We start from the raw sequence: 16,406 nt of genomic DNA, 5'->3' as shown, positions 1-16,406 counted from the left end.
GAAATTAACAGAGAAGAACTACAAAAACAATTGGAAAACAAGTAATAAAATGGCAATAAGTACATACCTATCAATAATTACTCTAAATGTCAGTGGACTACAATTACTTTAAATGTCAAAAGACACAGTGTGGCTGATTGGATAAAAAACAAGACCCTTCAACATGCTGCCTACAACAGACTCACTTCAGGGATAAAGACACACACAGAGTGAAAGTGAGGGAATGGAGAAAGATATTTCATGCAAACAGAAACGACAAGAAATCAGGAGTAGCAATACGCATATCAGACAAAATAGACTTTAAAACAAAGGCTATAACAAAAGAAAAAGAGCATTGTATAATGATAAAGGAACCAATAGAGCAAGAGGATATAACATTCATTATCATATATGCACGTAATATAGGAACATCTAAATACATAAAGCAAATATCAACAGACATAAAGGGAGAAATTGACAAAAACACAGTAATAGTAGGAGACTTTAACACCCCATTTACATCAAAGGACAGACAATCCAGAAAGAAAATCAATGAGTAAACAGTGGTCTTAAATGACACATTTGACCAGTTAGAATTAATAGATATCTACAGGACATTCCATACAAAAACAGAATACAAATTATTTTCAAGTGCACATGGAACATTCTCTAGGACAGATCACATGCTAGGCCACAAAACAAGTCTGAAAAAATTTAAGAGGATAGAAATTATATCAAGCATCTTTTCTGACCACAACAGTATGAAAGTAGAGATCTATCACAGAAAGAAAAATGGGAAAAACATTTAACACATGGAGACTAAAAAACCAATGGCTCAATGAAGAAATCAAAGAGGAAATCAGAAAATACCTCGGGACAAATGAAAATAAAAGCACAACTTTCCAAAATCTATAGGACACACAGCAAAGAAGTTCTAAGAGGAAAGTTTATAGTGATACAGGCCCATCTCAAGAAACAAGAAAAATCTCAAATAAACAACCTAACCTACCATCTAAAGGAATTAGAAAAAGAAGAACAAACAAAGCCCAAAGTCAGCAGAAGGAAGGAAATAATAAAGATCAGAGCAGAAACAAATAAAATAGAGACCAGGAAAAGAAAAAAGAAAAAAGAAAAGTTCAATGAAACCAAGAGCTGGCTTTTTGAAAAGATAAACAAAATTGATAAGCCCTTAGCCAAGCTCATTAAGAAAAAGAGAGAGAACACAAATAAACAAAGTAAGAAATAAAAGAGAAGAAATTACAACTGATATCACAGATACAAAAAAATCAGAAGGGAAAACTATGAACAGTTATATGCCAACAAATTGGACAATCTAGAAGAAATGGATAAATTCCTAGAAACTACAATCTTCTGAAACTAGACCAAAAGAAATAGATAATCTGAACAGACAGATCACTAGTAATGAAATTGAATCAGTAACCAAAAAACTCCCAGCAAACCAAAGTCCAGGACTGGACAGCTTCACAGGGGAATTCAACCAAATACACAAAGAGGAGCTAATACCTATCCTTCTCAAACTACTCCAAAGTATTGAAGAGGAGGGAAGATTCCCAATCATGAGGCCACCATTACCCTGATACCAAAACTAGACAAAGACACTACAGAAAAAGAAAATTACAGGCCAATATCTCTGATGAATGTAGATGTAAAAATCTTCAACAAAATATTAGCAAACCAAATTCAACAATATGTAAAAAGGATCATACACCATGGGATTTACTAAATCCCATTGGGATTTACATCCCATTTACAAGTGGGATTTACTAAAATGATGAAAGGATGGTTCAATATCCACAAATCAATTAATGTGACACCATATTAATAAAACAAAGGATAAAAATCACGATTATCTCAATAGACTCAGAAAAAACATCTGACAAAATTCAACATTCATTCATTCATGATAAAAACTCTCATCATGGGGCTTCCCTGGTGGCGCAGTGGTTGAGAATCCACCTGCCAATGCAGGGGACACGGGTTCGAGCCCTCGTCTGGGAAGATCCCACATGCCGCGGAGCGACTGGGCCCGTGAGCCACAACTACTGAGCCTGCGCGTCTGGAGCCTGTGCTCCGCAACGGAAGAGGCCAAGACGGTGACAGGCTGGCGCACCGTGATGAAGCGTGGCCCCCGCTCGCCGCAACTGGAGAAAGCCCTCGCACAGAAACGAAGACCCAACACAGCCAAAAATAAATATAAATAAATAAATTTATTAAAAAAAAAAAAAAAACTCTCATCAAAGCTGGTATCGAGGAAACATCTCAACATAATAAAGGCCAATTATGACAACCCCATAGCTAACATCATACTCAATGGTGAGAAGTTTCTTCTCTAAAATCAGGAACAAGACAAGGATACCCACCCTTGCCACTTCTATTTAATATGGTATTGAAAGTCCTAGCCACAGCAGTTAGACAAGAAAAAGAAATAAAAGGCATCCAAATTGGAAGGTAAGAAGTAAAACGGTCACTATTTGCAGATGACATGATACTATATAAAGAAAACCCTAAATCTCCACCAAAAAACTATTAGAACTGAGAAATGAAGTCAATAAAGTTACAGGATATAAAATTAATATACAGAATTTTTTTGCTTTTCTAATACACCAATAATGAACTATAGGAAAGAAAAAGCAAGAAAACAATCCCGTTTAAAATCACATCAGAAAGAATAAAATCCTAGGAATAAATTTAACCAAGGAGGTGAGAGACCTATACTCTGAAAACTAAAAAACACTAATGAAGAAAACTGAAGATAATACAAAGAAATGGAAAGATATCCCGTGTCCATGGATTGGAAGAGTTAATATTGTTAAAATGTCAAGCCTACTCAAAGCAATCTACAGATTTAATGTAATCCCTATAAAAATACCCATGACATTTTTCACAGAACTAGAACATATAATCCTAAAATTTATATGGAACAACAAAAGACCCTGAACAGCTGAAGCAATCTTGATAAAAAAGCATAAAGCTGGAGATACCACACTCCTTGATTTCAGACTATACTACACAGGTACAGTGATCAAAACAGTATGGTACTGGCATTAAAACAGACACATAGATCAATGGAACAGAATAGAGAGCCCAGAAATAAACCCATGCATCTATGGTCAATTAATCTTTGACAAAAGAGGCAAAAATATACAATGGGGAAAGACAATCTCTTCAATAAGTGGTGCTGGGAAAACTGGACAGCTACATGTAAAAGAATGAAATTAGAACATTTTCTCATATTATATATGAAAATAAACTCAAAATGGATTAAAGACCTAAATGTAAGACGACACCATAAAACTCCTAGAAAATAGGCAGATCACCCTCTGACCTATGTCATAGCAATATTTTTTTGGATCTTTCTCCTCAGGCAAAGAAAACAAAGGCAAAAATAAACAAATGGGGCCTAATTAAACTTAAAAGCTTTTGCACAGCAAAAGAAACCATCAACAAAGTGGAAAGACTACCTACTGAATGGGAGAAAATATTTGCAAATATTTGCAAATGGTATGTCTGTTGAGGGGTTAATATCCAAAATATATAAACAGCTCATACTCAATATCAAAAAAACAAACAATGCAATTAAAAAATGTGCAGATGACCTGAACAGACACTTTTCCAAAGACGATATACAGATGGCCAAGAGGTACATGCAAAAATGCTGAACATCACTAAGCATCAGGGAAATGCACATCAAAACCACAATGAGATATCACCTCACATCTGTCAGAATAGCTGTCACGGAAAAGACCACAAATTAAGAAATGTTGGCATGGATGTGGAGAAAAGGGAGCTCTAGTACACTGTTGGTGGGAATGTAAATTGGTGTACCCACTGTGAAAGCAGTATGGAGGTTCCTCAAAAAACTAAAAATTGAACTACCATATGATTCAGCAACTCCAATCCTGGACATACATCCAAATTAATCAAAAATAATGTACATTATCACTTGTATGTAGAATCTAAAAAATAAGACAAAGGAATAAACATAACAACAACAAAAAAAGAGAAGCAGACTCACAGACATAGAGAACAAAGTAGTGGCTACCAGTGGGAAGAGGGATGAGGGGAGAGACAAGATAGGGATAAGGGATTAAGAAGTACAAACTACTATGTATAAAATAAATAAGATACAAGGATATACTGTACAGCACAGGGAATACAACCAATACTTTGTAATAACTTTAAATGGAGTATAATCTATCAAAAATATTGAATCATGGTTGTACACGTGAAACTAATATAATATTGTAAATCAACTATACTTTAATAAAAAAAATTTTTTTTAAGGGTAATTCTTCAGAAACATGACAAACAGGTGATGCCTTTCTCTGCTCAGAACCTTCCAATGGTTTTCCATCTCACTCAGAGTAAATGCCAAAGTGACTGAAGTGGTCTCCAAGACCTTACTTTTCTGGCCCAGATACCTCTAACCTAATCTCCTCCCACACTCTCCCTCCTTTCTCTGTTGTGCTACACTGGCCTTCTTGTCTGAATATGTCAGGCACACTTACATCTCAGGGCCTTTGCACTTGCTGCTCCTTCTGTCTAGAAGACTCTTCAGCCACGTATCTCACTCCCTTGCCTCCTTCAAATCTTTGCTAAAATGCCACCGTCTCAGTGAGGTTTTTCCTGATCACCCTACTTAAAACAAGAACCCCTGCTATACCTAGCCTTCCCTATCCTCCTTAATTTTTCTGTACAGTATTTACTTGTTCCTTGAATACAGGGACTTTGTATGTTTTATTCAATGCTATAACCCAGTACTTAAAATAGTGCCTAGCATATTTTGGACAATACTTGTTGAATGAATGAACAAGACTGTGTGTGTAAAAAAGCAGTAAGACAGACAGCCATAGGGAGATGGAAGTGGCATCTTGTGCAGGGCAGTGGGACCAAGGGGCAGCCAGGTGGACACTGCCTGGAGTGGCACACAGGTGCGAGGCTACCTGCACAGTTGAATTTATTTAAATTAAAAAAAAAAAAAAAAAAAGCAAGACATTCCTATAAGGTGACAGAGAATCACGGAAAATATGGAAGATTTATTTATTAAAAATGGAATTTTAATTATTTTAAAGTTATAATGGAAGATCACATTGGGTACTATTTATTGTTAAATTGTGACTGACTTAAGATGCTGAAGTGTAGTTTATACCTGAAAAAGGATGAAGTAAAAAAATATAGACCCATGACTTCTAGAAATATACCGAGGACAAACAGCCAGACTCTATTACTCTCTGCAGATTTATAGTGTCTAACCACAATTATGCCTCAGTACTATACTCACATCCTTTCATTTGCCCCTACTTCACGTCCTATCATATTCACCAGAGAGGCTGTGTCAAAACCTGTCATACTCTTCAAGACTCCAAACCCTCCTGTGCTCCCTCACTCTCAATAACTAACCTCTCCATTTCATTTACTGAGAAGATCAACGCCATTCTATCTCAACTCCCTCAATTACATTCTCCATCTCAATTTATCTTATATCAGCACACATTCTTTCCAGTCTAAGAGAAAGAAGAGTCGCTCCTTTGTTTGTAATTCTTTAGAAAAAATGTGAGTTAGTATGATATAAGGTCTGGGTTTGCTATAATTGCTTCAATTTCCATTTCACTTTAAAGCTAAAAACTCAATTTAAAAAGTGCTTTGAAGAACTGCCATATACATGTAAATTATGCAAATGTTGTAAAGAATAAGCAGTAATACTCTGATTAACCTATTCAATTAACAGACAAATGTGCAGTGTTAATTGCATAGTTTTATAATATCCTTAAAAAAAGAAATTCCAGGATGGTCTTTCCAAAAACATTAAGTTCATTAGCTAGTTTTATTTTTGGAATTGAATTGTTAAGCAGGAGAAAGAAATCACCAGCAGAAACCTTAAACACATCTAGCATATAAATTACAACTATATTTCTTTATTGTTCAGCAGTAAACATATTACATCACTATTTTTACAAATAATTTTTAAGGTATTTTAATACCAGCCTGAGCCAGTTCCACATTGAAAGCTCTCAGTGCAAAAGCTGAGCTTCTGGATTCTGCAGGGAGTAGCAGGGAGCATAAATAGCCTTCATAATCTCGTTTCCTATAATAAATAAGCAAAAAAAGATAATTACTTTTCACTTTCCAAACTGCACACAAAAAAATACTGACCAAAATGAACTGAAAACAAGGCTTCAACTCAAAATAGCCCCCAAGTTTCCTATATTTTATATGTTTCTCTACAATTATAAAAAATTTATGTGCTTCCAATCCCAGACCAGTTAAAATGAATAATCAATCTCTATTAATTTATTTTGACTTATATAATATATATATAATTTTAACTGTTTCAGAATCACTTTGGTTTTAGTAAGAATTCAAATGAGTTACAGATGTAGAAATCAAGAAAACAGTGCCAGCAAGTATTGGTATGAACTCATGGTTTTGAATGCATAGACAAATATATACATAAGACAAAGAGAACAATATGGGGGGGGTGTGGGAGGGTGCACCTGTGTGTATGTGCACACACTCACACTTACTTCTATTTCCCTACAGCATCTGCTGACAAAGCCTAGAAACAATGATATCCGCCCCCCCATACCCACAGTGTCAGCGAACACACCTTGATTTCTCCACTGAAAGAAACTAAGGCTCCTTGAAGGAATGACTGTCTCCAGGGCTGGTGCAAGGAAAATACCAGATAAGCCTGAAACATCTTCTTGAGCAGAAAGTAAACAAACGTTCAAAGAATGGAGTGACTTGTTAAAAGGACAAAGAAATTGGCTTGATGACGTTCTATTGGCCAAGTCTGGGACAATTTGAGCAACAAAAAAATAATGACAGTAAAAGATTGTAACAGGACCCCATGAGCTCATACCAATATAAATGAATGAATAAATACAAAGAGAAGGAAAAATTTGACAACCAGTACAATGCCAACTGATAAACCTACAAGACATGATTGAATTTTTAAAATCACCACTTGATAACTATCAAAGTAAAAACTCATTCAAGCAAATATCAATAAATGTCTGAAAATGTTAAACAGGTGAAAGTTTGAAAGAAAAAGTATTTACATAGTATTAAAGTATCTCCTCACAAAATAAATATTATTTGCTAACATTCTTATTAATTTACAAGGGAGAAACCTGAAAGACACTTGAGAACCAAGTAACAAAAAGTTCACTCCACAGTAGTAGGATAAATCAACACCATGTGCTTTCTGACATGATACTGAGAAAAGCACAGCATAACTTCTGTAATATTCCTGCAAAAATTGTGTAAATCATGAGTAAACATTAAAAAAAACCCAAACTGAAAGTCTACAAAGTAGCCTGTCCTGTTCTCTTAAAAAAAAAAAAAGTCAAGTTCATTAAAGATAAGGAAAGACTGAGAAACTGTCCCAGATTGGAGAAGACTAAAGACACATGACAACTAAATGTAGCACATGATCCTGGATATATGAAAGACATAACAGACTAATTAGCAAAATGTCAATGGAGTCTGTGGATTAGATGGTAATACTGGATCAATTTTAATATCCTGATTTTGATGGTTATACTATGGTTATATGGGAGAGAATCCTTGTGTATTAAAAACACACACCAAAATAACAAGGGGGGTAATGGGGCATCTACATCTCATTCTCAAGTGGTTCAAAACGTTAACAATGAGGGAATTTGGGTGAAGAGTACATTGGAGCTCCGTGTACTATTTCTGTAACTTTTATGTGAATTTGAAATTACTTCAAAAAGAAAAGTTAAAAAAATATAATCCTTACTATATTCATTCTAGGATGACTTAAGTATAAAGTGCTTACCAGGGCTTCCCTGGTGGCACAGTGGTTAAGAATCTGCCTGCCAATGCAGGGGACATGGGTTCGAGCCCTGGTCCGGGAAGATCCCACACGCCGCAGAGCAACTAAGCCCGTGTGCCACAACTACTGAGCCTGCGCTCTAGAGCCCACGAGCCACAGCTACTGAAGCCCATGTGCCACAACTACTGAAGCCCGCGTGCCTAGAGCCCGTGCTCCGCAACAAGAGAGGCCACTGCAATGAGATGCCCGCGCACCACAACGAAGAATAGCCCCCGCTCACCACAACTAGAGAAAAGCCTACGCACAGCAACGAAGACCCAGCGCAGCCATACATACATACATACATAAATAAATAAATATAAAGTGCTTACCAGACTGCCTATTGACAAGGCTACTTTCACTGTAATACACTGGAACCTTACTATAACAGTATTTCCTATAAAACAGTACTCAGTATAAAATGGGTCCAACCTCATTCCATGGAGTTTAGGTTTTGAAATTCAGACTACTCCCACTTTTCAACTGGTTCACACTTTGTCGTGTGGCTAACAGAGAACTTAAACCTTCACAATTCCCCCAACTTCCACATAAACAAAAGGGAGAGATCATGAATAGATAGCAGTAACCTTGTTATCACAAGACAGCTCTACTAAAAAATCTCACCATATGCGGTTTCAGCTACAATATGGAGAGTTCAGACAAAACTTTATAGCTTATACTTGTAAATATATATAGATGTAAACATTTCTAAATTTTATTTTATTACAAACAGTCTCTAAACTTCAAAAGTGTTTAAAACACCTAACAGTTAATATGAGACAGTAAGAAAACACTGAATAGGAATCAAACTACAATCTTAATTTCCATCATTCAACTAGTTATTGACAGAAATGATACCAGTCATGTCTATTTCCTAACTTGAAAAATGAGGATTGATATCCTACCTGTTTCATATCTCCTTAAAAATAACCGATATGTGAAGTACTTCAAGTTTCTTACACGAAAATGAAAAATGAAATGAAGACATAACAGAACTGTAACAGTCTTTGGGAAATAAGATATTCTACACAGCTAATGGTTTGCCCTGTTAACAATTTTTAAAATACTTTGGTTGGAAATTTTTCTAAACAATATTACCTACTTCTTTACATTAAATAGGATATACTATTTAACTATTTCTTCATCAATCAGGATCATTGTTATCAACATTGATTACTGGTATACAAGGATAACCTATAAATAGCTAACCAAGGTCCAGTTACCTAAGAACTGTTCCAGATAATGAGAAATGCTATGCTATGATGGCTTTATACAGCAGCAGTCAATAACCTTTCATTCATTCATTCATTCAAACATTTATTCAGTGTCTAGCACATGCCAGGCACTGCGCTAGACACTGAAGATAGGTATAGACTTCAGTCTAGCAGGGAGAAACAGACATATGAGAAGTAAGCATATCTAGTGCTAGGACTGCTATGCTAATTCCATGGACCTGTGCCACCGAAGCACAAAAGAAGTGGTTCCTCAGTGAGGCTGGAGAACTGCACTTCCAGATACCACCACTGCCACCTCCTCATCTTTTTTTTTTTTTTTTTTTTTTTTTTTCTCCTCATCTTATTATAACACTAATCCCAAGGCCTGAGGCGGTGTTCCTCAAACCAAACCCCAAGAAGCCTATGTAAATTAGGCTTGAGATTTTCCCAGGAACCGTGATTCCTAGAAGATCCTCGGCTGGCTAACCTGAAGTTATAGCCTAGTATCTTGTCTGATATTTGGAGGCCTTGCATAAGATACATGTCCAAAACAACCCTGCACACACAATTTCGGAGGCCAAATCTTGCAAAGATTAATGGACAATTAGAAGCTAAAAGTTCTAACCTTCCTTTCAAGTTCATTTTGTTTTTATTTTAAACTATTTATTGAGCATTTGTTATGTACCAGCATTTTTATATACATCATGTAATTTAATCCTCACAACCATGTTATAAAGTAGAAATCTACAAATGAGCAAATAGCTGAATCTTAAAGTAATTAACTTTCCCAAGTGACAGAGCTAGGATTAATAAACTCAGATAAGGTCTGCCTGCTGCCTGCTTTTCGATAAATCGCTAGAGTCAACAGCCTCCACTCCACTTAAATACCAATATGGACAGATTAAGTATCTGGCCATTTATAAATACATATTTGAGAAAAGCTGTTATGTGATATCCACAGACTATTTCTGGAAGAATATATAAGAAATTAGTAAGACCCTGGATAGGAAAGTTAGGACACTACTGGTGTCAAAGAAAAATTGCACTGAACAAGTGGATATGGATGGTATATGTTTTGGTAACTTAAATTTCTTATCATCAAAAAATGATAACTTAAAAATATATAGAGATGAATATAATCTTTTTGGCTTTTACAATTCTTAATGACCTGATTTCCACTAATGCTACCTTGTTTCTCCTACAAGCAATCAACAAGTAAATAAGGTGGGGTAGGAACACTATTTTAAAAAGTGATTAAAAACAAAACAAAATACTGAAATGCATGGGAATGTTGTCGTTATGCTACATTTTGCTACAATGGAATTCAAACAAATTGGATTTACTAGCCCAATCAAATCCAAGATAGTTTAACTACTCTAGCACTTCTCAGAAGTCCTTGAGACCAGGTACTTTGAGACTTTTTGCCACTGTTACGAATTAAGGGCAGCAAAAGGGCAGCGGGGGCGGGGCCGGGGGGTGGTGGTGGTAAGCCATTCACTCCTAAGTCAGGCCTGGATTCCAAGGCAGGCCCCTGCCCACATGTACCAGGTAACCTGATTCATCCAATTTATCCCACAAATGATTAACAGCGACTCCGATGTGCTATGCCTTTCACGTGCTACCAGAATAACTGACTTTATGAGGCTTAAATTCCACTGAACTCAGGTAAATTCCAGAATCTCTCTAAACCTTCATTTCCATATCTGTTAGATGAGATAATAAAGTTTATACCGTACTCACTGTACCCCTGCTTTGTGCCAGGCACTGTTCGAAATGCTCTAATCCACATAACTGTAAGTGGTAGGTCTACAACTGTTCCCTCATACTTTGTAACGAAAATTAGATAATTTACTTGTAAACTACTTTGCACAGTGCCTGACACATAGGAAGAACTCAAAGTTAACTACTGCTTAATTAAAATTAGTTACTAGCCATCTTTCGAATTTTAAAAAGCTATTCATGCAAAACGTTTAATTAGATAAAAGTTAAGGCTCGGGCAAGGTGACAGACGAAGGAATTTTGCCACAATTTTGGGACCAGTGTGAAAGCTCCTGTTGCCTCACTTCCCCATACACCCGAGCTCACACGCTGAGGGACAAGGGGAAGGTGCAGGTCCGCCCCGAGGCCCGCCGCGCCCACCAGGGTCCCTTTCGGCCTGCTCCCCGACCTCCCGGCCGGGGGCAGTCGGGCTCGCTCACCGCAGCAGCTCCAAGCAGTAGCGGTCAGTGCCCGAGGCGCCAGGTCCGCTGACCGCGGCCACGCTCCGCCCGGACCCCGCGGGCTCCGGGAGCCGCCGTGCGTGCGCCCACAGGCCCCTGGGCGGCCGGCGGCGGCACAGGCCGGGGACGCCGGGCCGTAGCGGGCCCCACGCCGACACCAGCTTGGAGGCCGCCATGACATGGACGCCGCCGTGCCCTTCGACCTCGCGCTGTTAGCGCGCGGACACGCCTCGCCTCGCCACGCCCCGCCACGCCCCCGGCAGCTCTGCGCACCTTTTAGCGGCGGGAAGGAGACCGCTGGGCGCCCCTCGGAGATGAGACAGGTGTCGCTGTGGTCCCCTGCATCTGCGCCGCCGCCGCGCTCCTCGGCCTTATAGGTTCCAGGAAAGCCCCGCCTAAATTCGACGGATCTCGCCCGGGCTCTCCCCCCTCCTTCCAGGTCCTTCTGAAGATGTATTGATATTTATCGAGGCAGGAGGAAAGAGAATAATTTGACAGTTTACTAGCTTGATTTATAACTTTTAAACATTTATTCACATGGTATGTGAGCCTCCTTTGGCACTCTTACCATCAGGCCCCTCAAATATTAGAGTTGGGTCTAGTTGCCACCAGCTGACCTGGTCCAAGCCAGCAGCTGCCTACATCTGGATCCCAGTAGCACCTCCTGCCTCCAGATTTGACCAGATTTTTCGCGCTGCAGCCACACTTGTTCTTTCTAAAGGGTGCCTCTGATCATGGCCCCTCCCTGCTTGACCAGTTTTACTGCGTGTTGGATAAAGCTCCTTCACGATAGTAGCCTCTTTTTACCTTTCAGCCTCAACCCTAGCTATCTGCATTTGTGACTCTATTTTAATGTTTCTCCTTAAACCCATGAGAGAGTACTCTGTTGTCTGGACCTAAGAACTCCAGCCAATTCACCCTGCTTTGGTTTTACTCCCTGACACTGGCTCTCTTCAGCCTATGCAGGGCCTCAGTCCCTCCTGCATAATATTCTCTTTTCTCTCTGGGCTTCTGTCCTTTAGTTCTGACAGACACACACTAGTGTTTCTGATACCAAAGTTTAATAAACCTGCTCAATTTTAAAAAAATCGCTTATCTACATCTCTAGTTCTGGTCTCCTGCCTAGCTGGACTTTTCCATCTCCACATCTTGCCATTACTTCAAAGTGTATGTCTAAAAACCAAATTAAACTAACTCCTCTCCTTAGTCTTTTTATCTGGACAGTGTCCCCCTTCTCACAACCAGGGGAAACACTTTGGAGTCACCATTACCTCTTCCTGCTTCTATATCTAATGTAATCTAACTTGTCAGGTCCTGTCAATTCTTTTACCTTCCTATACTCACATCCATGGCAGCATAACTTGTGCAAAACTACCTGGATTCAGATCCTGGTTCTACCTCCTACTATCACTGTGACCTTGGGTGACAGACTTACCTTTTCTTGGGCTTAAGATCCCTCCCCTGTGAAATGGTGATAGTAATAGAACCTACCTCATAAAGTTCTTGTGAGAATTAAATGAGTTAATATCTTCAAGGCATCTAGGGCAATGCCTGGCCCATAAATAGCACTCAAAACAAGTCATCTGTGTAGGGAAAACATTAAGAAAGACTGTTCAAAGGGACCAAAAAGATTGCTGGGTGTCTTAATGGAAAGTTAGACATTGTCCAGTTTATCTGATTTTATGGGGTTTTTGTGCCTTTCATTGTCTTTGAACTATTTTACAATTCTGTAAGTTGCAGAATATTGACAATAATGCAAATAATTCTTGTCCATAATTTATGCAAATTATATCCATAGGAGATTCAGTTGATTATTGTTCTATGGATGTTATCTGTTTTTGCCAGTTTCATATCTATTAAACAGATTTACTTAAGCATTCCTGACTGCCTATCGATGTCTAGTAGTTTGAATACTTTTTTTTTTTAATACTTCTTTGAATTGGTTGCAGAATCTTACTGGTTCCCCCACTAATTAATGAGTTAAATGAAATTTTTAACATGTGTTGACTTTATATCTGTATGAGATCATGACTATACAGTTTTGTTAAAAATTATTTCTTAACAGTTATCATTGGCTATTATTAACTTCTCTTTTGTTTTATTTCCCGTACCCAATTTCACATCTTTCTGATGGATCTATTTCATTTATTTTCTTGTCTCCAGGCCAGTCAATCTATTTCAAAAAAATATAGCCATTTCTAATAATTCACATAATCATAAATGCATACTAAAGATGTTATGAGCCTTTAGATATTTAAACTTGAAGGCAGAATTTCAATTAATGGCAATAGAGAAAAAATTAAGAACTTTTAAAATTATTCTATGGATAACACACTGTCACGAACTAACATTTATTGAACATCTATTATTTGCCAATCTTGAAGTTAATTTTTTTTTAGAATTATGAATACATGAAAATATTTCGTTAGTGTAATTTCTTGGTATTAAAATCAGTATATTTGAAATATGCATACACTTTTCTTCAATCAAGGTTATAATCAAGGCAGAAGCTCAGTGCTTAACCAAAAAATTAACATTAAGAAATAACTGCCCACAGAAGCGCAATTTGTTAACTTGGCCTTTAGCTGTGGCAGTTGCTTACTCTGTCATCTCTGAGTTTATGACTCTCTTCATGGTGACTATAACTGATTCATCTGTGTAATTGTGAATGAAATATAATAAAATTTATTTCCAAGCTTTAGCCCAATAAAGATTGTCCTATGGTTGCTGCTACATTGTAAAGAGCTATGCATTATTGTTCCAGAATATTGCTCCACGTCTTATTTTTTTCCATGGCCTCTGTTAAGAAGTGAGTTTCATTCTTTATGTTAAGAGTCAGGCTGGCCTGTTGGCTTTTATATGACACCTTGAGTATCTAAAGGGTCTGAGAGGGTCTGCACCAGACCACAACTGGTTAAATCTCCCCAGACAAGAATACTCCACACACCTCCTCCAACTTCTCCATGGCCCTCAGGGATCAACTAACTTCTCCTCGGTCCATTTTGTTTTGTTATATGTTTTTTACTATATATATGTTTTCTTTTTCTTAAATCTCATTAAAGGAAATTTGGAAAATATAGGCAAAAGTAGGAAAAAATCATGCTAAAACCTATAATTCAAACAGTTACTATTCACATTTTGTATTTTCTTCCAAACTTTTTTCTATGCATAAGCTTTTTGCTTGTTTTTACATACTGCCTGTACAATGTTATTTGATTAGCCTAATATGCTCATACACATTTTCTTATGCTATTATTTCATTCATTTTGAAAAATTTATTAAGAATCTACTCTGTGCCTACACTGTACCAGTTGCTAGGATTCCAGTGAACCAATACCTATGCTCCATGTCGTCAAAGAACTTATTCTTTAGTGGTAAAGACATTTAAACAAACAAAAATCATCACAAATCAATATATAATTACAAAATATGATAACTGCTGTTGTATTCATAAGGATATAGGTTCAGCTGCTCAAGTAAATACACAAAAGAACACTGCTGTAAACAAAGTAGACATTATTCTTCTTTGCAGTAGCAATTTGGGTGTAAGCAATCCGGGGTTGCATGGAGATTCCAGGGTCCCAGAGACCTAGGCTCTTCCAGTCTGGTTGTTCTATCATCTGAAGAGGTGTAATTCTCACCTGCGTGTCCAAGATGGCCCATTGCTAGTTCCACATGCCAGCCAGCAGCAAGAGTGAAAGGGGAAGGGGCAAGATGGCCTTCTCTTTCAGACAGGAGTTCCTTAATCATTTTTGTGTCATGGCATATATGTGCTTCTTTAAGCGTTAAATAATAAGATTTAGCAGTGAGTCTAATTTCAAGTCTCATAGTGGTGATGAACATAAACAATATTGAAAAACTATTTGTGATTTCATTTGGTGACAAGATCACAGTTACTCCCAATACTTTTGTGCTTTGTTGCCTATATTCATAACTGAAGCCAATGCTAAATTTTAGTTAGCAGTCAGTAAAAACAGATGTAGGTTTTTTTTTTTCCTATTCAAGGTTACAGACCCCTGTGAATTCTGTGCACAGCTTCCTTGAGTTAAGAACCCTCTGCTTTAAGGGCACAACCCTGAATTTGCACGTATCGCATCTGCTCATATCCCATTGGTCAGAATTTAGTTTACTACGGTGGAAGCTGGAAATAGTCTTTATTCCAGGCCGCCATGTGCCCAGTTAGAAATCAAGGGCCCTATTATTATTGAAAATGAGAGGAATGGATATTGGGGAACCACTAACAAAAAAGAACCAGATACTATGAAAGAGTTTAACAGGGAATCCTAATCCAGATTATGGGGTCAGGAAAAGTATCTCTGAGAAAGTGACAGTTAAGCTGAGATCTGAAATAAAATTCATAGTTATAGTAACAATACCTGTTACTTATTGGGTGCTTACCATGTACTAGGCATTCTTCTAGATATTCATTCAGTCTCACAACAGCCATATTCAGTTTAGGGTGACTGTTCTGGTTTTAGCACTGAAAGTCCTGCATCCTAGGAAACCCCTTGGTCTGGGGCAAACTGGATGGTTGTCACTCTATTGGTACTATTGTTATCATCCCCATTTTACAGAAAAGGAAACTAAGGCATGAAAAGTTTAAATAATTTGCTAGTAATTGGCAGAGGCAGGATTTACACCTAGGAAGGCTGCTCCAGAGCTCACCTGCTTAACTACTGTGTTAGTTTGCTAGGGCTGCCTAGCAAAATACCACAGATGGGTGGCTTAAACAACAGAAATTTATTTTCTCACAATTCTGGAGTCTAGAGGTCCAAGATCACAGTGTTAGCAGAGTTGATTTCTTCTGAGGCCTCTCTCCTTGGCTGGTGGATGGCCGCCTTCTTCCTGTATCTTCACATGGTCTTCCCTCTGGGTGTGTCTCTGCCCTCATCTCATCTTTTATGAGTATGCCAGTCATATTAGATTAGGACTCACCCTAATGATCTCGTTTTACCTTGAATTACCTCGTTCAAGATGCTCTCTCTAAATAGCAGTCATATTCTGAGGTACTGGAGGTTAGGACTTCAACATACGAATTTGCAGGGGGACATAATTGAGCCTGTAACAACTGCTGTATAATACTGCCAGGCAAAGGGGGTGAGGGTGGGATAGTGTCTCACAAGAGGGAACTGC

General features: G+C 37.9%; 1 protein-coding gene across 6 annotated transcripts in view; it reads right to left on the bottom strand.

Annotated features, from left to right (window-relative positions):
* NDUFAF6 (NADH:ubiquinone oxidoreductase complex assembly factor 6) overlaps window positions 1-11,635 on the bottom strand; it is a 45,821-nt gene extending 34,186 nt beyond the window's left edge. For 3 of the 6 annotated variants that reach the window (XM_061171388.1, XM_061171389.1, XM_061171390.1), the window contains exons 1-2: window positions 11,253-11,449; window positions 5,986-6,085 (exon numbers count right to left, since the gene is read on the bottom strand). In XM_061171388.1, the coding sequence (XP_061027371.1) occupies window positions 5,986-6,085; window positions 11,253-11,449 (297 nt within the window). Of the gene's footprint in view, window positions 1-5,981; window positions 6,086-11,252; window positions 11,450-11,546 lie in introns of those variants that run through there. The other 3 variants (XM_061171393.1, XM_061171392.1, XM_061171391.1) reach the window with 3 other exon arrangements.
* Window positions 11,636-16,406: the final 4,771 nt, after the last annotated feature.

The sequence above is a fragment of the Eubalaena glacialis genome, chromosome 17 (genome assembly GCF_028564815.1).
Source record: "Eubalaena glacialis isolate mEubGla1 chromosome 17, mEubGla1.1.hap2.+ XY, whole genome shotgun sequence".
Lineage (NCBI taxonomy): Eukaryota > Metazoa > Chordata > Mammalia > Artiodactyla > Balaenidae > Eubalaena > Eubalaena glacialis.
Note: the sequence above shows the minus strand (reverse complement) of the source record. Positions and strands in the feature narration are given on the sequence as shown.